The 22,500-nt window shown below is 41.0% G+C and overlaps 1 protein-coding gene across 1 annotated transcript in view; it reads left to right on the top strand.

Moving 5' to 3' along the window:
* Positions 1 to 22,208, top strand: part of LOC145403199 (tubulin beta-1 chain-like) — a 43,914-nt gene extending 21,706 nt beyond the window's left edge. Inside the window, exons 3-9 of the mRNA XM_080275013.1 lie at positions 10,509 to 10,515; positions 16,271 to 16,381; positions 17,417 to 17,532; positions 18,687 to 18,815; positions 19,812 to 20,119; positions 20,470 to 20,776; positions 21,800 to 22,208. Coding sequence (XP_080131139.1) covers positions 10,509 to 10,515; positions 16,271 to 16,381; positions 17,417 to 17,532; positions 18,687 to 18,815; positions 19,812 to 20,119; positions 20,470 to 20,776; positions 21,800 to 22,006 — 1,185 coding nt within the window. The 3' untranslated portion in view covers positions 22,007 to 22,208. The remainder of the gene's footprint in view (positions 1 to 10,508; positions 10,516 to 16,270; positions 16,382 to 17,416; positions 17,533 to 18,686; positions 18,816 to 19,811; positions 20,120 to 20,469; positions 20,777 to 21,799) is intronic.
* Positions 22,209 to 22,500: the final 292 nt, after the last annotated feature.

Here is a 22,500-nt window from a genome sequence, read left to right as displayed (position 1 = left end):
TACTACTACTACAGTTGCATAATACCTGGGCGAATGTTTAAACTGCAGTTCCACCTGGTCCACGCCCAGAAGCAATCACTTCCTCCAAATGATCCTGTAACAGTCCTTAACAGCTTAGTCAAGAGATGGCCTATATCATTAACCCCTTCACTACCAGGACGTCTTGTTCTATTCATTCTAATTACTCCAGACGATTTGATGTAGTTTATGAAGTTAATAAAGACCATCCATCCATTTATCCATCTGTCTCACTAATCATCTATCTATCCAACCATTCGTAAGTCTAAAAACCCATCCATTAACTGTCCATCTATCCAGCCAGCCAGTAATTCATCCATCCAACCATCCCTCCAATCCTCCTCCCACCTACCCCAAAATCACCCATCCTTCTATGCATCTATCCTTCCTTCCATTCAGCCGTCCGTCACGCCAACCATATATCAAACCATACAGTCATCCAACCGTTCTTTCATCCATATTTCAATATCCATTCACACATTAATTCTGGAAATTTGCTATTAGCGAACCATCCATCCAATCATCCATCCATCCAGTCAGCAGCTTCCAAATTATCCATCATTTCATCTGTCCAATCATCCATCCGAGTGGTTGAAGAAGTCATCTGTTGTTCGAAAGAACGCGAGTTTGATATCTGGCTGGGACAGCGAATAATTTTGTCGACTGAATATAGCTTCAACAGTCCTTACTGATCATTCACAAGACCCGCCGACACATCACGAAAACAGTCCCATTAATGCCCTCAGACTTGTCTTGAATGAGACAGTCAGCATACATTTAATATGGACGCTGAGTACTACTGCGTAAGAGATATGGGAAAGCATATGGCACGCAGCAGGACTGCTGGGCCTCAGGAATCACACTGTTAAGTCTATGCCCAGAGACGAGCGCATAACAAAGTCCATCCGTACACACATCCCTCTATCTAGTCAAACTTCTTTCATCCACTTAAGCCATCATCCATTCAGCTATCGTTCCTTCCATCCATCCACCCATTCATCTACTGAATTTTCTATCTTTCAACATCGAACCATCCAACCATCCACTCCCTTGAGGAACATTACTTAGTTACTACTGTACATCGATTACACAAGGATTATTAAGGTTGACAATCAATATATGTTGTCTCAGTTCTCCCCTAGAAGACGACCCGCATTTATCCACGTTACAACCATGTCCCCAACTGTACTCCAGGGTGAACACTGACAAAGAGGAAAACAAACTTAGCCCAAGAGTCTCATCGGGCAGGAAATCGAACCCGAGTTCTTCCAGTTGCGGGCTGATTGTGCTAACCATTACACCACCTGCCCCACCACCCCCCTGACATACATACCAAAGGCCAATTCGCAGTAGCCAGGACAGGGGGTTGGGGAGGGGAAGGAGAGGGAAGGGAAGGAATGTGGAGGTAAGGGAAGGACGGACGCGGAGAGGGAGAGGAAGGGAGGACGAGGGGAGGGAGGGGTTTAGGAGCTGAAGAGGGGAAAAGGAGGAGATGGGGGTCAGCAGAGGAATGAGGGGAAGGTGATGAGGGGGAGAGGGAAACAAAGAATGAGAGAATTGGAGGAGGGGGATGAGAAAGAGGACATGTAAAGGCAATGAAATGGGGGGGGGGGTAGTTGAGAGGGTTACAGTGCCGGCCCCTACAAAGAAAAAGGTGGTGAGAGAGAGAGAGAGAGAGAGAGAGAGAGAGAGAGAGAGAGAGAGAGAGAGTGTGTGTGTGTGTGTGTGTGTGTGTGTGTGTGTGTGTGTGTGTGTGTGTGTGTGTGTGTGTGTGTTTTCAGATACAATAAATACACTCTCTCCTCAGTGCTGTGGCCTCAAAATTAACCTCTTTCGCCCTAGGATACAATTTGCCTCTGATCATGCTGCCTCCAGACGATTTTATTCAGCTTAACTACGATTCTCTTGCCCTGGCCCTCTTCCCCGTGGGTTAAGGAGACTCCCTAGCACCTTTTTCTTAGCGATTAAGTTCTGGCTATGGCTGGTTCTTATCCTTTTGCAATTTGTCAGTGCCGAGTAGGGCGATATTAGAAGTATGTAACAGGCAGATGGAAAGAGAGGTGTAATAAGCAAAATAAACTGCTCAGGAAAAGTGTTAGGGAGCTTCCTTCACCTACGGGAGTACAGATCATAACACGGCCCAGGTTTTCGTCCTTTTGCAGCTGGTTTGACGTAGCTCAATGGCAGAAAAAGACAGTGCTATGGTTCTAAATACTTCCCATGGCACTTCTTCATGACCATCGCTACAGCTCAGCACTGAAGACAGAGAGATAGGCAGTTTTAGGCCGGGATAAAGTTAAATGGGTATAACACACCTCGTACTCAAGGGGATAACGAGTACAGCGGGGATTAAAAAAATAAATACATAAATACATAAAGAAATAAACACATACATACATACATACATACATACATAGCACGTTTATTCTAATATGAGAAGGATCGTTAACCCCTTTCAGTTCAGCTGATGGCTAAGTGTAGTCGAACTGGAGAGCGGATTTGACTTGTAACCAAGGAGACGCGTACCGGACTCATAACTAAGGTTCATCAAGTATTCAAGTTGTAGGAGTGGCTTAGTTCCGTAGCAAGCAGACTATATTAAAAAAAAAAAAATCCTCGGGTTGAATGGGTTAATATGATAAACTGCTCTTTAATTACAGCAGGTTAATGAGAGAGAGAGAGAGAGAGAGAGACAGACAGACAGACAGACTGACCTTACCATCCTTCCCATGTCAGTGATAGCCCAGCAGCAGCCAAAGCATTCCCTAATAATTGTACAAGTAAAATGCCGGAAAATGATTTCATGATAAAAAAAGAAACTAATTATAAAAGTGAAACGCCCGACTGTTAGAAAGTCACAGCAGTATTACTAGGTGTACCTTTTTTTAGTACATTTTCCAAGAGTTGTTATCATCATCATCATCATCATCATCATCCAACTTTCATAAACGGCGGAATGCAGAGATGGAAACACACACACACACACACACAGCAGCTACCAAGGAGAGCAGACGTGGGCCGACAGCGCTCCATACCGAGCCAGCACGGCCAGTGGCATTACCTAAATTAGTATCTTTATATGAGTCAAGCTCTGTACCAGGTTAGACTAAATGGTTTTTTTATTATTAAAAAAAAAAATAAGTTTAAACAAGACTTGTTGAAACAGAAAAGAGAACCGAGTAGCGAAAGAATGCGCTCAGTCAGCTGATGTTTGTTTAGACTACAACTGCCCCAGGGAATGTAAGTACTCTGTGCTTTTAGTACTGCAAAATGGCCACATACTTTAGTAAAACAAATTTGGAAAAGAAAAGGGATAAAGGTAGAAAGCAAGATGATGATTTCTACCAAGAACTGGTTGAAATGGAGACTCACAATAAACTGGTTGAACATGTACACAAACTGGAGATGGCTTTCCAGAATGAAATTGATGAAATAAAGAAGCAGATGCACTTGCAAAAGGAAGAAATAGAAAAACTATGAAGGGAGGTCAACAAGAAAGACACAACCATATGTGAACTAACAGTGGAATTGAGTACACTTAGGAGGAAAATGAGTGAAATGGCAAGTACCATAGTCAACCACGAGAGTATTATGGAAGAGTTCAAAAATTATACAGAGACAATTAGGCAAGTAGGCTGTCCGATAGACCAGAGCAGTGATACTGAAGAGAAGATAACACAGGTGAATGAAGCTGTGCAAAGCTACAAAAATGATGTGGAAACCACGTATGCTGAAATGGTGAAAGTAAAGAAAGACTTAGAAACAAGGGTGGAAGAAAAAAAGCATTAAAATGGAAGTGAAAAGAATAATCCAAAACAATCCAAAGTTAGGCAGAGATTCAGTAGATATCAACAAATCTATAGTAATCACTGGTATAGAAGAGGAAGAAGTAAAAAACAAGATCTCAAGAGACAAAAAGGAGATGACAAATGTAATGAGCTTACTGAATGAAGTATCAGAGGAAATCTGTTGTAAAGACATAGAGGAACACAAAAGGTTAGGGAAATATGAGAAAAGCAAGTCAAGACCTCTAAAGGTAACTTTCCAGAGTGTAAACACCGTGGAGGTGATACTAAAAAATGCAAAGAATCTTATGGAAAAAGAGGAGTTCAAAAATGTATGGATAAAAAGATGCCTAACACAAGAGGAACTGGAATTACTGAAAGAGAAGAGGAAGGAAGCAAAAACAAAAAATGAGGGAAGATCAGAAGAGGAGAAGAACACATTTTTTTTTTTACAAATAGATTGCAGGTACGAAAGTGGTATATAAACAGGAGGGAACAAAAAGGAGGAAGGTAGTAAAACCAAGTCATGACAAGTATATAAACAAGATGATAAAGTTGATGTACTCAAATGAAGATGGAATGGTATCTAAATTATTAGAGATGAATGATTATGTCAGAGAAAATGAACTACAAATAATATGCCTAACTGAAACAAAATTAATACCAAGGATATCCAATGACATAATAAACTTAGAGGAATACAATATATGGAGAAGAGATAGAAACTTAAAAAAAGGAGGAGGAATTATAATATTAACTAAGAAAAATCTAAAAGTCAATGAAATAAAACTAGATATACCCTCACAAGTAGAAGTGATTGCAGTAGAGATCAACACATCTGAAGAGAAAGTAATTGTAGCCAATATGTACATGCCACCCAGATCAAACACATGGAAAAGAGACGAATATGAGGACCTGGCACAGAGTACAAGTCAGAGTTTAAGAGCATTACTACATAAAATGGAAGAGAAATCGGAAAGAATTATACTAACTGGGGATTTTAATACAAATATAAATTGGAATACTCTAGATATAATTAGCCAAGAAAGCTGTTGGGACCAAAAGCTCCTGGATCTCGTGCAAGAGTTTTTCCAAACGCAACATGTGAGGGAAACCACCAGAAAAAGAGGGCTCGATGTACCTTCAATGCTAGATCTCATATTTACAAGGCAAGAAAATGATATTGTCAGTTTAATATATCACCCTCCACTCGGCAAAAGCGATCATGCAGTACTAAATTATAACTTCAGGATAGCATATGACATAGTAAACAGCAATTAAAGTTACAAAAAGACCCTAAACTATAAAAAGGGAAATTATCATGACCTAAAGAAGTATTTCTTAGAAGTTGATTGGGAAAATGAGCTTAGAGAACAAGATTTAAATGCTGTATATAAAAAATTCTGTGAATTTTATGAAATAGGAGTCCAGAAGTACATCCCACAGCACAAAGAAGCAGATAAGAAAATACAGAAATGGTTCAATACAGAATGTAAAAAATCAAAAGAAAGAAGAGATTTGTTGTGGAATAGATACAGAAGACACAATAGTGAAAGGGCGTATAATAATTACAAACAGGCAAGAAACGATTATACAAGAATAAGGAGGGAAGCCCAAAAACAGTTTGAGCAGGATATAATAAATAAAAGTAGTGATCAACCGAAGCTATTTTACAGCTACATCAGAAGCAAAACCAAAATAAAAGATATAATACAATCCATTACGGACGAGGGAATCACCTATACACATGAGAAAGATATTTGTGAAGCAGTAAATAAGAATTTCCAATCAGTTTTTACAGAAGAAAAAAATTTTGAGAGGGACTATGTGGAACATGCATGCCCACACATACTACCAGATATACAAACATCAGAAAAAGTAATACAGGAGGAGTTAAGTAAATCAGACAAAGGAAAAGCAAATGGTCCTGATGAAATTTCAGGTTGGGTGCTACGAGAATGTGCAAAGGAGTTAAGTAAACCATTATTTTTTAATTTTCAAGAAATCCTTGAGTCAAGGTAAACTACCTGATATTTGGAAGAATGCAAATATTGTCCCCTTATTCAAGAAAGGGAGTAGACAAAATCCACTCAACTACCGACCAGTATCACTGACCAGTGTTGTAAGCAAGGTATTTAGAAAAGCTTATAAGAAAAGCTTGGGTAAATTATCTAGAAGAATACAATATGATAACAAAAAGACAGTTTGGTTTCAGAAAAGGAAAATCATGTGTTACTAATCTGTTGAGCTACTATGACAGAGTAACAGACACAATACAGGAAAGAGAAGGATGGGTGGACAGTATCTATTTAGATTTCAAGAAAGCATTTGACACAGTACCACACCAAAGACTTTTATGGAAACTGTACCATCAAGGAGGAATACGAGGCAAATTGTTTTGTTGGATGAAAGATTTTCTCATAAAAAGAGAAATGAGAACAGTACTAAGGGGAAACTACTCATCATGGAAAGAAGTGACTAGTGGAGTACCACAGGGCTCAGTGCTAGCACCAATCATGTTTTTAGTGTACATAAATGATACAGACAGTAACACTGGAAATGAAAGCTATCTAAATATGTTTGCAGATGATGCAAACATACAAAGGAGAATTACTAACACAGACTCTTTTAAAGAGCTACAAGAAGAATTAAATAAACTTCATGAATGGAGTAATACATGGCAAATGGAATTCAATGTGGACAAGTGTCATGTAATCAAGTTTGGTAAAAGTGGAAAAAGACCTGATTGGGATTATACGTTAGGAAATAAAACCCTACACACATCAGAAAGAGAGAAGGACCTAGGTGTGATTATCAATAACAGACTATCTCCGGCTGACCACATCAGTGAGAAGGTACGGAACATGTATACACTGCTTGCAAATATGAGAATAGCATTCACATACATAAATGAAGACATGCTAAGAAGGATAATAAAATCATTCATCAGACCAACCCTGGAGTATGCATCAGTAGTCTGGAGTCCTCATCTCAAAAGACACATAGACAAGATTGAAAAAGTTCAAAGGGCCGCTACAAGATGGATACCAAGCTTAAGGGATCTAAGCTACGAAGAAAGACTAAATAAACTGAATCTACCAACACTACAGGAGAGAAGGAAAAAAGGTGACATGATAATGCTATATAAATTCATATCAGGGAAGGAGAAAATAGACATAAATGATTACTTGACATATTGGGAAGCATCAGCAAGAGGACACTGCAAAAAACTGCATAAGAAGAGAGGTGATAAAGACGTGAGGAAATTCAGTTTCCCAAACAGAGCAATTGATCAGTGGAATACACTATAAATAGTGTGTGCCAAAACAATTCACAAATTTAAGGATATTTACGATAAATATGGTTTAAGACACGGGACAGTACGAGCTTGACTCATTCCTGTAAAGATACAATTAGGTAAGAACAATTAGGTAAGAACACACACACATTCTTAGAAAACTATCATCATAATGCCTAATGGAGTGAACGATGCATCAATTCACTCACCATTGAAGCCGCTGTATCTCCTGACTTTGTGCCACACTCACACCAGTCCACAAGAAAGTGCAAGATGGCCAGGTCATCTTGCACCACGTCATCTTGCACCACCTGTGGGGTAGTGCCAAGTTATAAAAGGGACACAGTCCTTGTTACGAGCATTGTCATGCATACACTAAGCCCATATGATTTATCAGAGTCTAATCCATGTCATTTTTGTTGCCTCCTAACTGTTCAAAGCTCACTTCCTCACAAACACTTACCACATAAAGCCACCCTCTCCTTGGCCTTCCGCTTGAAGTTGCTGGCTACCTGAAAAAATGAATAAATAAGTATTGGGGTATTCAACTTTATAGCCATGTGTCTAAGGAGTAGTCTGAAAGTGTATATAAGCATCCTGCGACAAGGAGGACGGCCAATAAACGCTCACATCAATCAGACTCAAGTGCTATGAAGGAGTTTCTATGGTGGACAGGAAAAAATTCGTCTAGATGTGAGAAATAAAGGTGGGGAGGGGAGGGGAACGAGGAAGAGAAGACATGGGAGACGAAGGGGAGGGAGGGGAAAGGAAGGCAAGAGAAGGCAGCGGAAAGGAAAGGAAGGGAAATGTATGGATGGAGAAAGGAAAGATGGAGAAGGGAAGGCAAGGGAAAGTAAAGGAAGGGAAGGGAAGGGAGGAGAAAGGATGGAATGAGAGGGGCGGAGAATGAAAGGAAGAGAAGGGAAGGAGGGGGGAGAGCAAGGGAGGAGAGGGGGGGATGAAAGGTGGTGAGGAGGGGGGGTAGGGGGGTCCAAAATGTCAATGCCATCAACCTTCCACTAAATCAATTCCCACACATTCTCTTTCGTGGTAATCGACATTTTTTAGTCTCGAGGAACAGGAAAAACCTAGTGTATAAATTCGTGGTACCTGCCTTCCTACCTACCTGTCTGCCTGTCTGTTTACTACTTATCTATCAGTTTATCTATCTGTCTGCCTGTCTGTCTAACTTGGTAGCTACCTGTCAAAATCTTTACGACTGTTTCTTTACGCCTTGATCTGTCATTTTTTCTCTAATCTAGCTACCTACCTGCCTGTCTACCTTCATGTCTCTTTATCAATCTATATCTTTATGGTCGTCTGTCTGTTAGCACGTCTATGTATTTATTTATTTATCTGTTTAACTGTCTTCCTGAATAACTGTTTATCAAGCCACCTGTCTCTTTGTCTGTCTGTCTGTATGTCTGTCCGTTTATTTGTCTATCTATCTATCTATCTATCTATCTATCTGACTGTCTGTCTCCTTGTCTTTATGTTTATCTGTCCATCTATCAGTCTACCTGTCTATCTAATATACTATAGCACCAGCCGTGTGTGTGTGTGTGTGTGTGTGTGTGTGTGTGTGTGTGTGTGTGTGTGTGTGTGTGTGTGTGTGTGTGTGTTTTGGGCAGCTGAAACTACACATTCAAATCGCACCAAAATTTGCAAAAAAAAATTGAAAAAATTCGCTGATGTGAAAAAACTTGGTCCCATCATGACTGAAAAACTTTTACTATATTTAATGAACGATCACATTTTGACCAAAAAACACCGCTCCCGGCGCCCGGCATAAAATCTCCGTAGAATTTTTTGCCCATACGTACAACTAAAATAAACTATAGTAGCGCTACAGCTCTCCGCAGGAGCAAGTGCGAGGGGCCCGAAGGGCCCACGAACACTTGTCTATAACTACAACCATAACTTCATTCGAAAGGTAATATATAAACAAAGTTGCTGCAATCGTGATTATATTGCATAGGTATGTAACTGAAAATGAATTACAGTGATTAAAGTACCAGCAATGCAAGATTCCAAGCACAGATAAAGCCTAGGGAGAAGGGGAAGCATAGTTTACATTTTAATTAGCACAACACACACACACACACACACACACACACACACACACACACACACACACACACACACACACACATACATACATACATTATATATATATATATATATATATATATATATATATATATATATATATATATATATATATATATATATATATATATATATATATATATATATATATATATATATATATATATATATATATATGCTACTCTTTCCATCAGTGATTGCTGTAAGTGTGTTTTATGTTTTTCTGGAACGTATTCATGGACCAGCAGGCTTTCATATTTCCAGGTAGGTTGTTCCAGTGTCTGAGGGCATTATAAAATGTAGACTCTCCTCAATCCTATTACACCAGACTCTTCTGAATCATCTTGTCACTGGTTATTGCAAAATGCCCATTCAAATATTCTAAGGTGAGGTTATCAAGGGGTGGCTAAGACCAAGAAAGACCTCCAGCCACTACCGTCCCTATTACGTAACAGCCACTGGATTCGTCCTCCACATCATCCCTCCACCTTGATTCCTGGTCTAGTTCTGCTTCCTCAACCAGCCCAGGTATTAAGCACACTCCCTCAAGTGCAACGCCCTCATTTACTCTCCCTTCCTTGTTCTTAGCCTCCCTTTCATTCTTCCAACAAACCCCAAGTGACGAGAAACAAACTTAGAGCGCATAAAGAACGGCGGTTCGGTGTGGTGTGGTTGGAGAAAGCGGTGCATTTGTGTAGCGATGTGATAATATGGTGGTGATGATGTGGTGGTGTCGTAGTGTGGTGTGGTTGTCTGGTGACGTAGTAGTGTGGTGGCGGAGTGGTAGTATGGTGGTACAGGGTACAGCAGTGTAATGGTGTGGTGTGGCAGTACGGTAATGTGATGTGGTAAGAGAGTGTGGTTGTGTGGTAGTGTGGTTGTGCTGTAATATGGTGATGTGGTTGTGTTGTAGTGTGGTGGTGTGGTATTGTAGTGTGGTGGTGTGGTATTGTAGTGTGGTGGTGTGGAAGTGTGGTGGTAAGGTGGCGTGGTACTGTGGTGCAGTGGCGTACCTTAGGGGGGGCGGGGGGGCTGTTTGAAAGTGCCCCTCGGGCCCCCAGTTGAGGGGGGGGCCAAAAGCCTTAAAAATTTATAAGCTTTTTTTTATTAATAATTAGAAATATATATATGTATCATCCAGACAATCCCGGATGAGATATTAGATAAATTTTGAGAATGAGATATCTGGCAACTTGCGGGGGCCCCCCTCCAAGATGTTGGAGGGAGGCCCCCGCAAAGAACCTAGCCCCCCGGGCCCCCAAATCCCTAGGTACGCCCCTGCTGTGGTGGTGTGCTAGGGCGGTGGTGTGGTGGTCAGTATTATAACACCACGGTGACGTCATGAGATAGACTGGTGATCAATACACGTAATGTGCTGGACTGGACTGTGGGGGTGGAGGGAGGGGAGGAGAGACAGAGGAGAGGGAAGGGGGGAGAGAAAGGGAAGGGAGGAAAGGAGAGACAGAGGAGAGAGAGGGGGGAGAGATTGGAAAGGGAGGGAAAGACAAGGGTGGGATAGAGGGAATGGGGAAATGGGAGTATAAATGGAAAGTACACAACAAATTTAATGGTCCCCACGCGGCTGTTTGTTACTGAGAAGACTAACTTTGGTATTTGATTTTATAAGCTGAAAAGGGATAGTAAAGTAAGAAGGCTCCACACGTCCACCAAACTCTACAGTCGACGTCAGCAGGTAAAAGTGAGAAGGACCACCATGCAGCATACAAAAACTCTCCGGCAAAGTTCACAGGAAACGATGAAAGGAAAGGAGTGGGAGAATATATATATATATATATATATATATATATATATATATATATATATATATATATATATATATATAAAATAGACACACACACACACACACACATTTAGGCGTGTTCTTACTTAAGGGAATTCCGGCCCGCTATCAACAATGAAGCGTCGGTGTATTTAGGTGGAAAATCGATGGCATGTCAGTGTAATGGATTAGATGCGGATCCCCTTATTAATCTACGCCAAAAAAGCAGGATGAATTTTACATAACTAAGCTACTATATCAAATGGTAAATTGATGTCTTCGTAACGTTGAGGTATGTAGTTCTCTGTAAACGCCTGGGGTCCTGTAATTTCCTTCCATCTAAATACTCGTAAAATCGTTTGGTGTCATGTCTGATAAAATACTAGAAAGGGTGCTTATGAGTCACAGGGACATCGAGGCCAGAATATGACTTCAATCCGTGGCCTTGAGCCTCGATCCCTTGAGTCAAAATCGATACACCTCTTTCCAATGTATGTGCCAGTTTTTATCCAGGGCGGGTCAGATATGCAATAAACACCGAACTAAGAACTTTGACTCTGCCCTTAACCTATGCCCCCTACCTCTGATCAACAGCGCCCTAATTGAACCACTTGGCAACCGTACACACACGCAGCGCATGTGCTAATTTGACCCTAATTGAATACGGGATTCATAGGCTAACGCTGCACCATGAACTTTTCTATATCTTTACACATGAACTTTGACCTCTGATCGATTTGCACCAGAAATAAAACTTCTTCCCAGACCCACTCACAATCTATGTTCCACTTTTGTTGAAAATGGGGTCGGCATTGATATTTCGTTCACAGATACAGTAGCCTACATAGATACATACATGCTTCCATTATACCTACAGTACACACATACTGTACATTATATACAAACATAACAGATAATAAAAACCGACTCGATTATCAATGGCTACAGCGGCGGGGCTAATCAGAGCTGTCCCAGCCATGAGATCTCGGTTCATGATTACGGTATTAACACTCAGATTCATATGACATATAGTTTAAGTAAATCATCTAGAGGTAGCTGAAATAGAATGCCTGTACCAATTTCCCCCCCCCCCTTTTCTGGCCAAGAGAGAGCTAATGCAGAACATGCAAAAATACGCAGGTAAAGATGAGCGAGGAAGTCTTGGAAGCCACGAAGAAAAATCTTAAACAAATGCACGTTTTGACATGTGGAGAGGATGGAGAATGAAAGACTGACTAAGAGGGTGTATGTAGGTGAGGTGGAGGGAGGGAGAGGGAGGGGTAGACCGAGGATGAGGTGGAGGGATGGAGTTGAGAGGTATATGAGGGAGGGGGGGGTGAGTTGGGGGGAGGGGAGTCAAATGGTGGGTGACAGAGTGACTTGGAGGCGTTTTGTCTGCGGCCACCCTTTTGCGGGATTAGGGCGTTGGGCTATAGATAGATAGATAGATAGACGTTTTGAAAGAATTTATTCGTTAACATCTCACGCAAGGAAACTGCCTACGCACTACAACTTACGCATTCAAACGCAGAAGACAGCAACGATTAAAACCTAAGAAAACCGGTGGCCAGTGGGCAAGCAATTTCATGCCCAATAGCTGACATGATCTGCCCTTGATGCCACCTGTCAGAACGTAAGGCAAACACTGGCCTCCTGCGCTCACACTACGTGGCCTACACCAAAACTGAACATGCTGGTGAAGTACGAATGGGGAAGGAGTGCGTGTGGAAATGTATGTTAAAACGGAAGTGATGCATGTTCGTCAGGATCTGTGTAGGCCTGTCTTCGTCATGAACCGGCAGGGAGCGAAAATGTGCAAGCATATGAGAGGACAAACTACAGGCAGCTTTAACCCTCACACCTTTGGAAGGTTCGAATACGTGCAAGCATATGAGAGGACAAACTACAGACAGCTTTAACCCTCACACCTTTGAAAGTTTCTAGTGGCGAATAAAATTGTTCGGCGTCAGCCAATGTAAAACAGGTAAGTCGTCCTTTAGGATTACTACTTAAATATCGGTCATGGCTATAGGATTTCAAACCCTTGCCTGGGAACATTCGCAGATCGCGAAGCTACACCCTAGCCCTGAACTATCAGGGAAAACTGTGTTATTATACACAGGTCAAGAAGCATTAACAAGTGTATATAACCTAGACAGAAATTTAAAGCTGACCACAAAATAAGGAGATGTCGTGTGCTGGCCCCGCCCTCTGCATTATCCATGCTGCGTTAGAAAAAAAAAAAAAAAAAAAAAAAAAAGGAAGCAAGCGTAACTGCTTAAGAAAACGGCCAACAGACATTCCTCCAGACTACAGCACACAACCATCGCTTTACAAATTCAGGTTCCCATCTCCGTTTTAGGTGAATATTTCCCCCTTGCGCTGCTGCTGATGCGATTGGGTAATTACTCAGGCTAACAGCAGATTATTCTGTTCAGTTGAGAGAATTCTAGCATTCAGAAGCTTAAAAATTGGTTAGAATAATCCTTTCGTCGCTGTTGAGGCATCAAGGAATGGTTGTCACCAGACATTTTTACTTATCTTTGAGAAAACCACGGAAGCTAAACTCGAGAGAGAGAGAGAGAGAGAGAGAGAGAGAGAGAAATTACAAACTTTTCAAAGGGTTAGATTACCTATCGATTGCACAAGGATCATTAAGGCAGACATTCAACTTGTTTCTAAGTCCCAATCTTTCGTCAAAACACGACCCGCAACAATCGACGTTATCGTACTGTAAGATGACAAGAACAAGGGGGAAACAAACTTTATCCACGACTCTGACCGGCCTGTGAATCGAACGCTGATTCTTCCAAAACAATATGACACTCCTCTTACTTCCCTCCTAGGCTGGTAAAATCCTGCATTATTTAGTCTCACGAAACAACATAGTCTCTGTCCTTGATATTTTCTTATCTCCAACACTTGGCTCAGATTTTCGTCCTTTAGCAGCATATTTCACGTACGGTAGCTCAGTGGCAGAAAAAGACTGGTACGTCTCTACATCTTATCCATAACACTTATTCGTGACTAGTATCACATTCTACAACTTAGCACTCAAGATGGAGATGTTAGTTTTAGGGAAGGTTTGAGTAAAATGACTAAAATTTATTTATTTAAAATAGTTATGTCAATACTCCTTTACAGTTTCAAAACAATTTGATCGTGCTGTTAACCCTGAGTCAAAATAAGCAATTTCATTTATTTATTTATTTTTTAATTTGATACTTTCGACGACTTTATCACGAAATCCTTCTCGTACTGAGGGAATGAAGGAAGGCTATCTCTAACACCTCCAGTCCTAACAGCCTCTCCAAATTCGAGGTAAGCGGCCTGGGGATAAAACGGATAAAATAAAAATACAGGTCATCATAGTGAAGGACCTGCAGAAGTGAGTTTAAGAATTACACATGATGTGTATATCGCGCTATGCTGTGATATGCTTGATGGACAGACTCATAAGTATCATCAGTACTTTCAGGCATATTTTATGACACAAGTACAAATGAAATACAATGAATTATATTTGCTGAGTCTAAACAGTACCGTAGTTCAGAAGAGCATGTAAAAGCCATTAACAGTTTAGCGCAGTAAATTATAACTGCATCATCACATAATACGTCTTTTCGTTGTTAATTTTTGCTGCTACCAGACGATTTTATTCACCTCATGGCAACTCTCTAGATACGAAAGGGTTAATGATGACTATCTGGCCCCTCGGTCCGAAATGTCTTTCCAAACTGAATAAATAAAATCGTCAGAATGTTCATGAATTAATTGTTAGCTACGGCCTTGGGCAGGAGTATCAAACTATAATTCCAGTAGCTTACAGTAAATTTCACAGCCTAAGACTACATTCACTCTGGGTTTAAATATTCTATAAACACCAATATATTGTTTTTTAATAATCTCAGGTTCCTATAATTACAGTACGGTACCTCCTACTGAATAAAATCGCCTGGGGTTAACTGAAATAAAAGTATACTCCTAGTCGGGACACCTCTGTTTTTATTCCAGTTAACGCCAATATATATATATATATATATATGGTATATGTGTAGCTGAGTGACTGTAGGAGCCCCTTGTACTTCAATAGCCTATAATCGAGATCCACTATAAATTTCAATTCTCAATATTATATTCAGTAGCCTACAGTAGATTTCAATAATAACAAGCCTATGGATTTCAGCTCTCTATAATAAAATCAGTTGCCTATTATAGGTTTTAATAACACAACAATTTATAAAAAGCTTAATATGAAAGTTTGCTACAACCTATACAGTACTAATTTTATGACACTAGTAGATGAACTAATTGTAGTTTTACCACCTCCACTAAGATGACACAGTTTATTCTTACTACGGTACCAGCAGACAAGTTTTAGTAGGCTTAGGGTAGTTCCATAGTAGTCTAGGGATTCCCGATGGTTATATCTAGCTTCTACATTTCGAGAAGTCTAACCTTAGTAGAGTTAATCACCTGGAGGTAGCAATAATAATACAAAAGTACGTCGTTGTATTGAAGAGCTTGAGATAATGAGATTACGCAACAGATACTGGCACTGTCTTAGAAAGTAGACATTTTATAATAGTCACAGATGTAAACGTGGATATTTTCTCGATTCACTCCATACTTGACATGGTGCCGGTGGTTAATGTGAGGTTATCCCCTTGGTTTTCAGTGTGATTCGTTCGATTTCTACCTGCTTTCCATCAGAAATCACCAGTTTTTCAGTTACGGTATGACCCCCTCTCCCTAAAAAGTGAATTACAAGTCATTTTAGACATTAGCCTACCCTAATGCCACTTAACCTAGACCCAAAATAGTTCATTTCTAAACAATATCCCAACTCTACTGTAATTATCGGTCTCACATTCCTTGTTATTAAAAAAAAAAAAAATGCGTGAGCCCTTTACTTCAGAGGCCGTGACGAAACCGAGTGGCCAGGTGGTAGCTGGTGATTGACTAGGCCGCTTGGGCATATACACTAACTGGCTTGATTAAATAATGTTACATCTCCGTTACTGCTGATTCCCGACGGAGGTGTCACAGAAGAAAATGTGTTTGCATAACTGAGTAAATAAAAGGGTCGATTACTGACTGAAACGAGTAATGCCGTCCAGGTATTGTCAAACCTACCGTAAAAACACTTGAAAAGTCAAAAATAATAAGCCTAATAATACGCTCATCTACATTCTCTCTAGCTTAGAAATGAGCCTTGAGATACCGTGAGCTGAACCTAACCTCTCGAATGATGTGAGATAAACATACATGGTTTTACAGGAGGAAAATACGTACCGAGAGCTGTCCTGGTCGACCTCGAGCCAGGAACGATGGACTCCGTCAGATCTGGAGCATTCGGCCAACTCTTTAAGCCCGACAACTTCGTTTTCGGTAAGTAACAGTCTCTCTCTCTCTCTCTCTCTCTCTCTCTCTCTCTCTCTCTCTCTCTCTCTCTCTCTCTCTCTTATGAATAACTAGTAGTCCGTAGTTTGAGATAAGCAAAACATTAACAATGATTCTTTCATGCCCCTTTTGCCGAACCTTCCAAATAAAAGTACACATTGTCTGCTGATTCAGGCTTCGTTGAGCACCTGGTTCACGAGTTGCGATACTCCATGATTTCAGTAACATAGTATTGTAGTTGTTTTGACGGTAAATGTAGTCGTTATTTTCCTTTAAATGTTTATTGGTGTAATAACATTTTATGATGATAATTATTTCTTTAAAAGATTACAATCAGTGTCACACATTTGAGATATAATAGTTGTTATTAAACCGTTTGGCAGCATGGAGGATGCTTCAGTTCAATGAAATTTTAGAGTACATTATACTAGGTCATCATATATGCATCTAAATATACTGTAAAAAGAGCTCCTGCTGTGAAAGGCAACTAAATGAATCGGAAATCAAGAGACTGAAACTCCTCTTGACACCACTTTTTTTAAATAAATGCGCCACTATCTGAAGAGTAAACAGCCTCGTACCTCCTATGGCACAGGATGGAGAAAGACTTCCAGCAAAGTTTGCCTCAAACAAAACTCCCATATTGAATAGGAAGCTTTGTTCCCGATCTTCTTAAGTAATATGAAAAGGGAAATTAACTTATGTTGCAGTTATCGAGTCTGACAGGTCACAGTGGTTGTGGGATTATTTAGCTGTGATATAAGCTACTCTGTCCACTTTAGCTTGACATAAAATTATTAGCTTCATCTTAAATACCGAACTGTAACAGGATTAACACAAGAATACGGTGCAAGTCACGAAGTAGTGCCAAGGAAATAATGTAAAGCCGTAGTATAAATCGTTCTATTCTTCCAATCAGCTACAGGAAATAAGCTATAAGGGGGAAAAAAATCTTTGCCAAATTAAAGTGAACAGAGTATAGCAAGGCCGTGTTTACAGTGATGGTATTATTGCCCCTGTTAGGTCAAAGTGGTGCCGGCAACAACTGGGCCAAAGGACACTACACAGAAGGGGCAGAGCTGGTGGACAACGTGATGGAGATGGTGAGGAAGGAGAGCGAGAACTGCGACTGTCTCCAGGTATAACAATAATAATAAGAATAAGAATGATGATGGTGATGATGATGATGATGACAATAATAAGAGCAGTTATGTGTTGATTTCGTAGCAAAAATGAAACATGTTAATCTCCATTTGGAGGTTAATAATAATAATAAGAAAAAATCTCACTTCATTTTTGGGAAACACGATGAGGATCGTAAGGTTGGAGAACCAGAACTGCGACTATTTTTTTTTTTTTTATGTGTCCGACTCTGGGCATAGGCTCTCAGCCTGCTATCAAGGCCCAGCAGTCCTCCTACATACCATACACCTCTACATGTCACCACTTCGGCGCTAACACCCACCGTCCATATTGAACACATACTAGGGCTGTATTTGCTGTGTATGGTAAAGAGAATATGTTTCATAGCTAGATATACTGTAGAGATTTATTTCAGTTTAGTAACTGACAGCAAGTAGAATCGAAAATTTAACCAGTTTCGGAGTTTTTAGCGGTTTTATCTGGCAACTTTTCCCTGTCAAATCTATCATGATGACATTTTCTTGCCAACTTTTAAGGAAACGTTATACACGCATGTGAAATCGCCAGGAAAAGTCACCAGCAACCCTGAAAATGCCTCTGCCAAGATCGAATTGCGTGGAAAAAGTTACCAGAAAACCACTCGTAATGATCGTCCTGCAGTCGATATTCTCGTATTTAACTTTACTTTGCTCTAAGGGAAGACTGGGACTGCAAAAATTGTGTTACTGACTCATTGACTCATGTTGTGAATATTCAACAGTCTATGAGCCGTGTTTGTGTAGTAGCAGTGGAGGCTTCGTAGCACTGTTTCCCTACAGATTGGCACTGCTTCCCTGCAGATTTATTTGGCATGCTATACCTTAACTTTGTCTAGTATGTTATTCATATAGTTTTACGGTTATTATTATTATTATTATTATTATTATTATCACCAACAACATACAAGAGGTGAGAAGTAAAATATAAATCGCAAAGGAAGAAGTGTTAAGAAATCTCCACAGCGACTAGAAATATAACACTAAGCAACCTTCAGTCATAGGAAGAAGACTAACATGCAACAGATATAGACATTCCAACTTAAGTACCTGTTGCCTCTGCAGTCGCTACGTACCCTGCAAGGCTCCTGTTTCTAATCTAATAACTTCCCCAGGGCTTCCAACTGACACACTCCCTCGGCGGGGGCACGGGCTCGGGCATGGGCACCCTTCTCATATCCAGAATCAGGGAGGAGTACCCGGACAGGATCATGAACACTTTCTCCGTTATGCCCAGCCCCAAGGTGAGAATAAGGCATGGATGGCAGCGTACCAACTTTATGTAGATTTAACTTTGTGTGTGTGTGTGTGTGTGTGTGTGTGTGTGTGTGTGTGTGTGTGTGTGTGTGTGTGTGTGTGCGATAGATGGAATCAGAAGAGAGAGAAAGGGAGGGAAAGAGAGAATACTCAGGTAGGATCATGTGTCTACAAGGGAAAATGGAGTGTAATGTTCAGGAAGGATCACATCAGGAGGCAAGAGTAATTTGAAAACCTGGTTGTATTTTAAAGGCATGGATGGCCAGAAGGGAAGTGAAAAGGTCCTGCATGTTGTTACTGTAGAGGCACCAGGGTCATCTGAACGTGAACCCACAGGACCACAGCCTCAAGTTACTCTTCTTCTGCAGTCCTCTATCCTCCTTCCGGAAGAGAGGGAAGAGTTTATGAACGTTTGTAGCTTAAATCGGTGCCACCGCGTGCGGGCTTCCCTCTCCAACACTTGCATGAAAATGTATTACTTCTGAAACATGTATCGGAGTGAAACCTGGGCAAGGGCTGTCAGTAATTTATTTTCAAGGCTGCAGATATGACCTTTTTCCAGTACTGTTGCAGATATAAGCAACATGACTGGCATAAGAAACAGAGCTTATAAGTATTCTGGAATGGAAGAAAGGATATATATGTGGAATTACCCTGTGGATAAAATTTACACGTTGAAATTGTATGGACTTTCAAAGAATGCACATAGATTGTATGAAAGAAATAAGTCTTTGAATGTGAAACTGAGAGTAATGTAGGAAGAGGCAGACCTTATGTGGTATGGAAGAAGTGGGTGGATCAATATATTGGTGAGAGAAGCGGGAGGAAGAGGAGCGACTGAGGGAGGTCTGTGAAAACAAAGCAGTCTTGCCGAGGCTCTATCATGGCCATCACGTCACGGGATTCCCATGCGAGAAAAGGCGTAGGTGATGATGATGAAGAATCCCAGTGTTCACCTCACCAGTTCTCTCTGTTGTCACCAGGTGTCCGACACAGTGGTGGAGCCATACAACGCGACCCTCTCCATCCACCAGCTGGTCGAGAACACAGACGAGACCTACTGTATCGACAACGAGGCGCTCTACGACATCTGTTTTAAGACCCTGAAGCTCACCACACCCACCTACGGCGACCTGAACCACCTGGTGTCCTTAACCATGTCCGGAGTGACTACCTGTCTTCGTTTTCCCGGGCAATTGAACGCCGATCTGAGGAAGCTGGCCGTAAATATGGTGCCTTTCCCGCGTCTACACTTCTTTATGCCTGGGTTTGCGCCGCTCACTGCCAGGGGGTTAGTCCAGTTTTCAGCTTCTTCAGCCAGAGAACGTAATTTTTATTTATTTACTTATTTATCTATTTATTTATTTCAGTCTCAAGCGCTCTTATTCAGCTTAGAAGATCCTTTTCAGACTGAGGAGGTTCATCAACATCTTCACTAATAATGGTCCTTCTTAAGTTGCATATAATTGTTTGGTGACAGCAAGAATACAAAAAAAAAAAAAAAAATCATCTGATTTATAAAAGACTGAACTTTTACACTATATTTTTCTAAGTGATTTACCGGTATTCCACTCAAATATTTATACATCGCTGCAGTTGCACATTACATACTCATTGGTCACATTCCTCCATGCCCCACAGAACACAACCGTACCGAAAGATGACGGTACCGGAACTAACGTCACAGCTCTTTGACTCCAAGAACATGATGGCGGCCTGTGACCCCAGACACGGCCGCTACCTCACCGTGGCCACTGTCTTCCGCGGCCGTATGTCCATGAAGGAGGTGGACGAACAGATGCTGAGTGTGCAAGATAAGAATTCGTCGTACTTCGTGGAGTGGATCCCCAACAACGTGAAGACAGCCGTGTGTGACATTCCTCCACGCGGGATGAAAATGGCCGCAACCTTCATCGGTAACTCCACTGCTATTCAGGAGCTCTTCAAGGTGATGTAATTTCTATTTTATTATTAATTTTCTTATGTATTTACTTATGAAGATTTTTCTTGTACCTGGAAATTTGTAGTTTTGTAGATTGGATTACATACGCTAATGACTATCATAGCTTAGGGCAGTTGGAACGGTGTGTACGAATTGTGACTGAGCCCCCCTGTTGAGTAGCCAGCCCATGTGAATGTCACCTGACAATGACTGAAATACTTCAAACACCAGCCTAAACCGTGACTGATATATACATAAGGAGAAGTTGTGGAAAAAAGGACTGTCCGAGTGTACAGTATATGTAAAACGTGAAGGGCAAGTATAATATAGATGGTTGTGTGAGGGAATGTGGTAATGTATGGATAACAGTCACACACGGTGCGTGTCGGCAGAAGGATATGATGGTCTGGGATGTGCATGTGTGTATGTGTCACTGTCCACGAGGGTGCTTGGAAATGGCTGGAATGAGGAGACAGAGGGCTTGATCTTATCCTGTGTGAGTAGCATCTTCGTGATGGTGCCACCAGGGTACCCTGGAGTTTGTCAAGTTACAACCACCACTGACATGCCATGGATACGGAGATATCCCTAGCCAGCTTAGGCTAGATTGCTGGTGCGCAGGGGCAGCTGCTGGATCTATAGATTATTTACATCCCACTGGGGGAGCAATGCTTTATCTCGATGAGCTGAACAGTTTGATGAAGTCCAAGAGGTTTCGTCTAATATAGTACATATCCAATTATACGATGGTACGATGGACTACAGCAACGCGATGAGTGGTAACCCCATAGGTTGTTATGTAGGTGGCTCTCAAGGGAATCGAAGTGTGAGTTTGAGTAGGCTGGTACAGCACATGCTTGAAGAAGTGTTGGACAAGGAAAACGTTTTTTGTACTAAGGTTAACTCTGCAAACTAAGACAAAGGAAGCTTCAAGGAACCTTTCGTCTAGAGTGGATTTGCTCTTTGTTCCTTGGTTTTCTATTTACTTCTAGCACAAATAACATTAACGATTATGTATTCCCCTTTCAGCGTATCTCGGAGCAGTTCACGGCAATGTTCCGTCGCAAGGCGTTCCTTCACTGGTACACGGGCGAGGGTATGGACGATATGGAGTTCACGGAGGCGGAGTCCAACATGAACGACCTGGTGTCCGAGTATCAGCAGTACCAGGAGGCCACGGTGGACGACGAACAGGAGGAGTTTGTTGAGGATCAAGAGTATGAGCAGCAGTACTAGGAGCACCTGGGAGGACCGGCAAGGAGCGGAGGCAGGAGAAGAAAGGGAGCTAGGGTGGAAAGGAAAAGAAGAGGTCCGGGATGGAGATAGAAGCGATAGCTAGGAAGGAGACAGGAGGAGAGAATGGGTGCTAGGATGAAGGAAAACAGAGTTGATATTAAAACTGGTAATGGAAGAGTAGAGTTACGGAGGGGTAGAGACTATCACTATCTCCAATGGCTCCTACACGAATCAACTACATTCATAAGAAAAAACTTGATCACCATTAATTTCTATACTCCTTTATATATATATATATATATATATATATATATATGACAACCTTGCACATTTAGGTTTACCGTAGTGGCCTTAAACTATAAATCTCCGTCCACTGTTTTTCTTATTGTTAGAAACAACACATTAAAAGGATTAAGTGCACTGCCAATTAAAACTTTGTATAAACTGACAAGTTTTACAGCATTCCGATTTCAATTAGATCTGAGAAATTTATA

This window comes from Coenobita brevimanus, chromosome 60 (assembly GCF_032717465.1).
Source record: "Coenobita brevimanus isolate Jiangsu-jjx chromosome 60, ASM3271746v2, whole genome shotgun sequence".
Lineage (NCBI taxonomy): Eukaryota > Metazoa > Arthropoda > Malacostraca > Decapoda > Coenobitidae > Coenobita > Coenobita brevimanus.
Note: the sequence above shows the minus strand (reverse complement) of the source record. Positions and strands in the feature narration are given on the sequence as shown.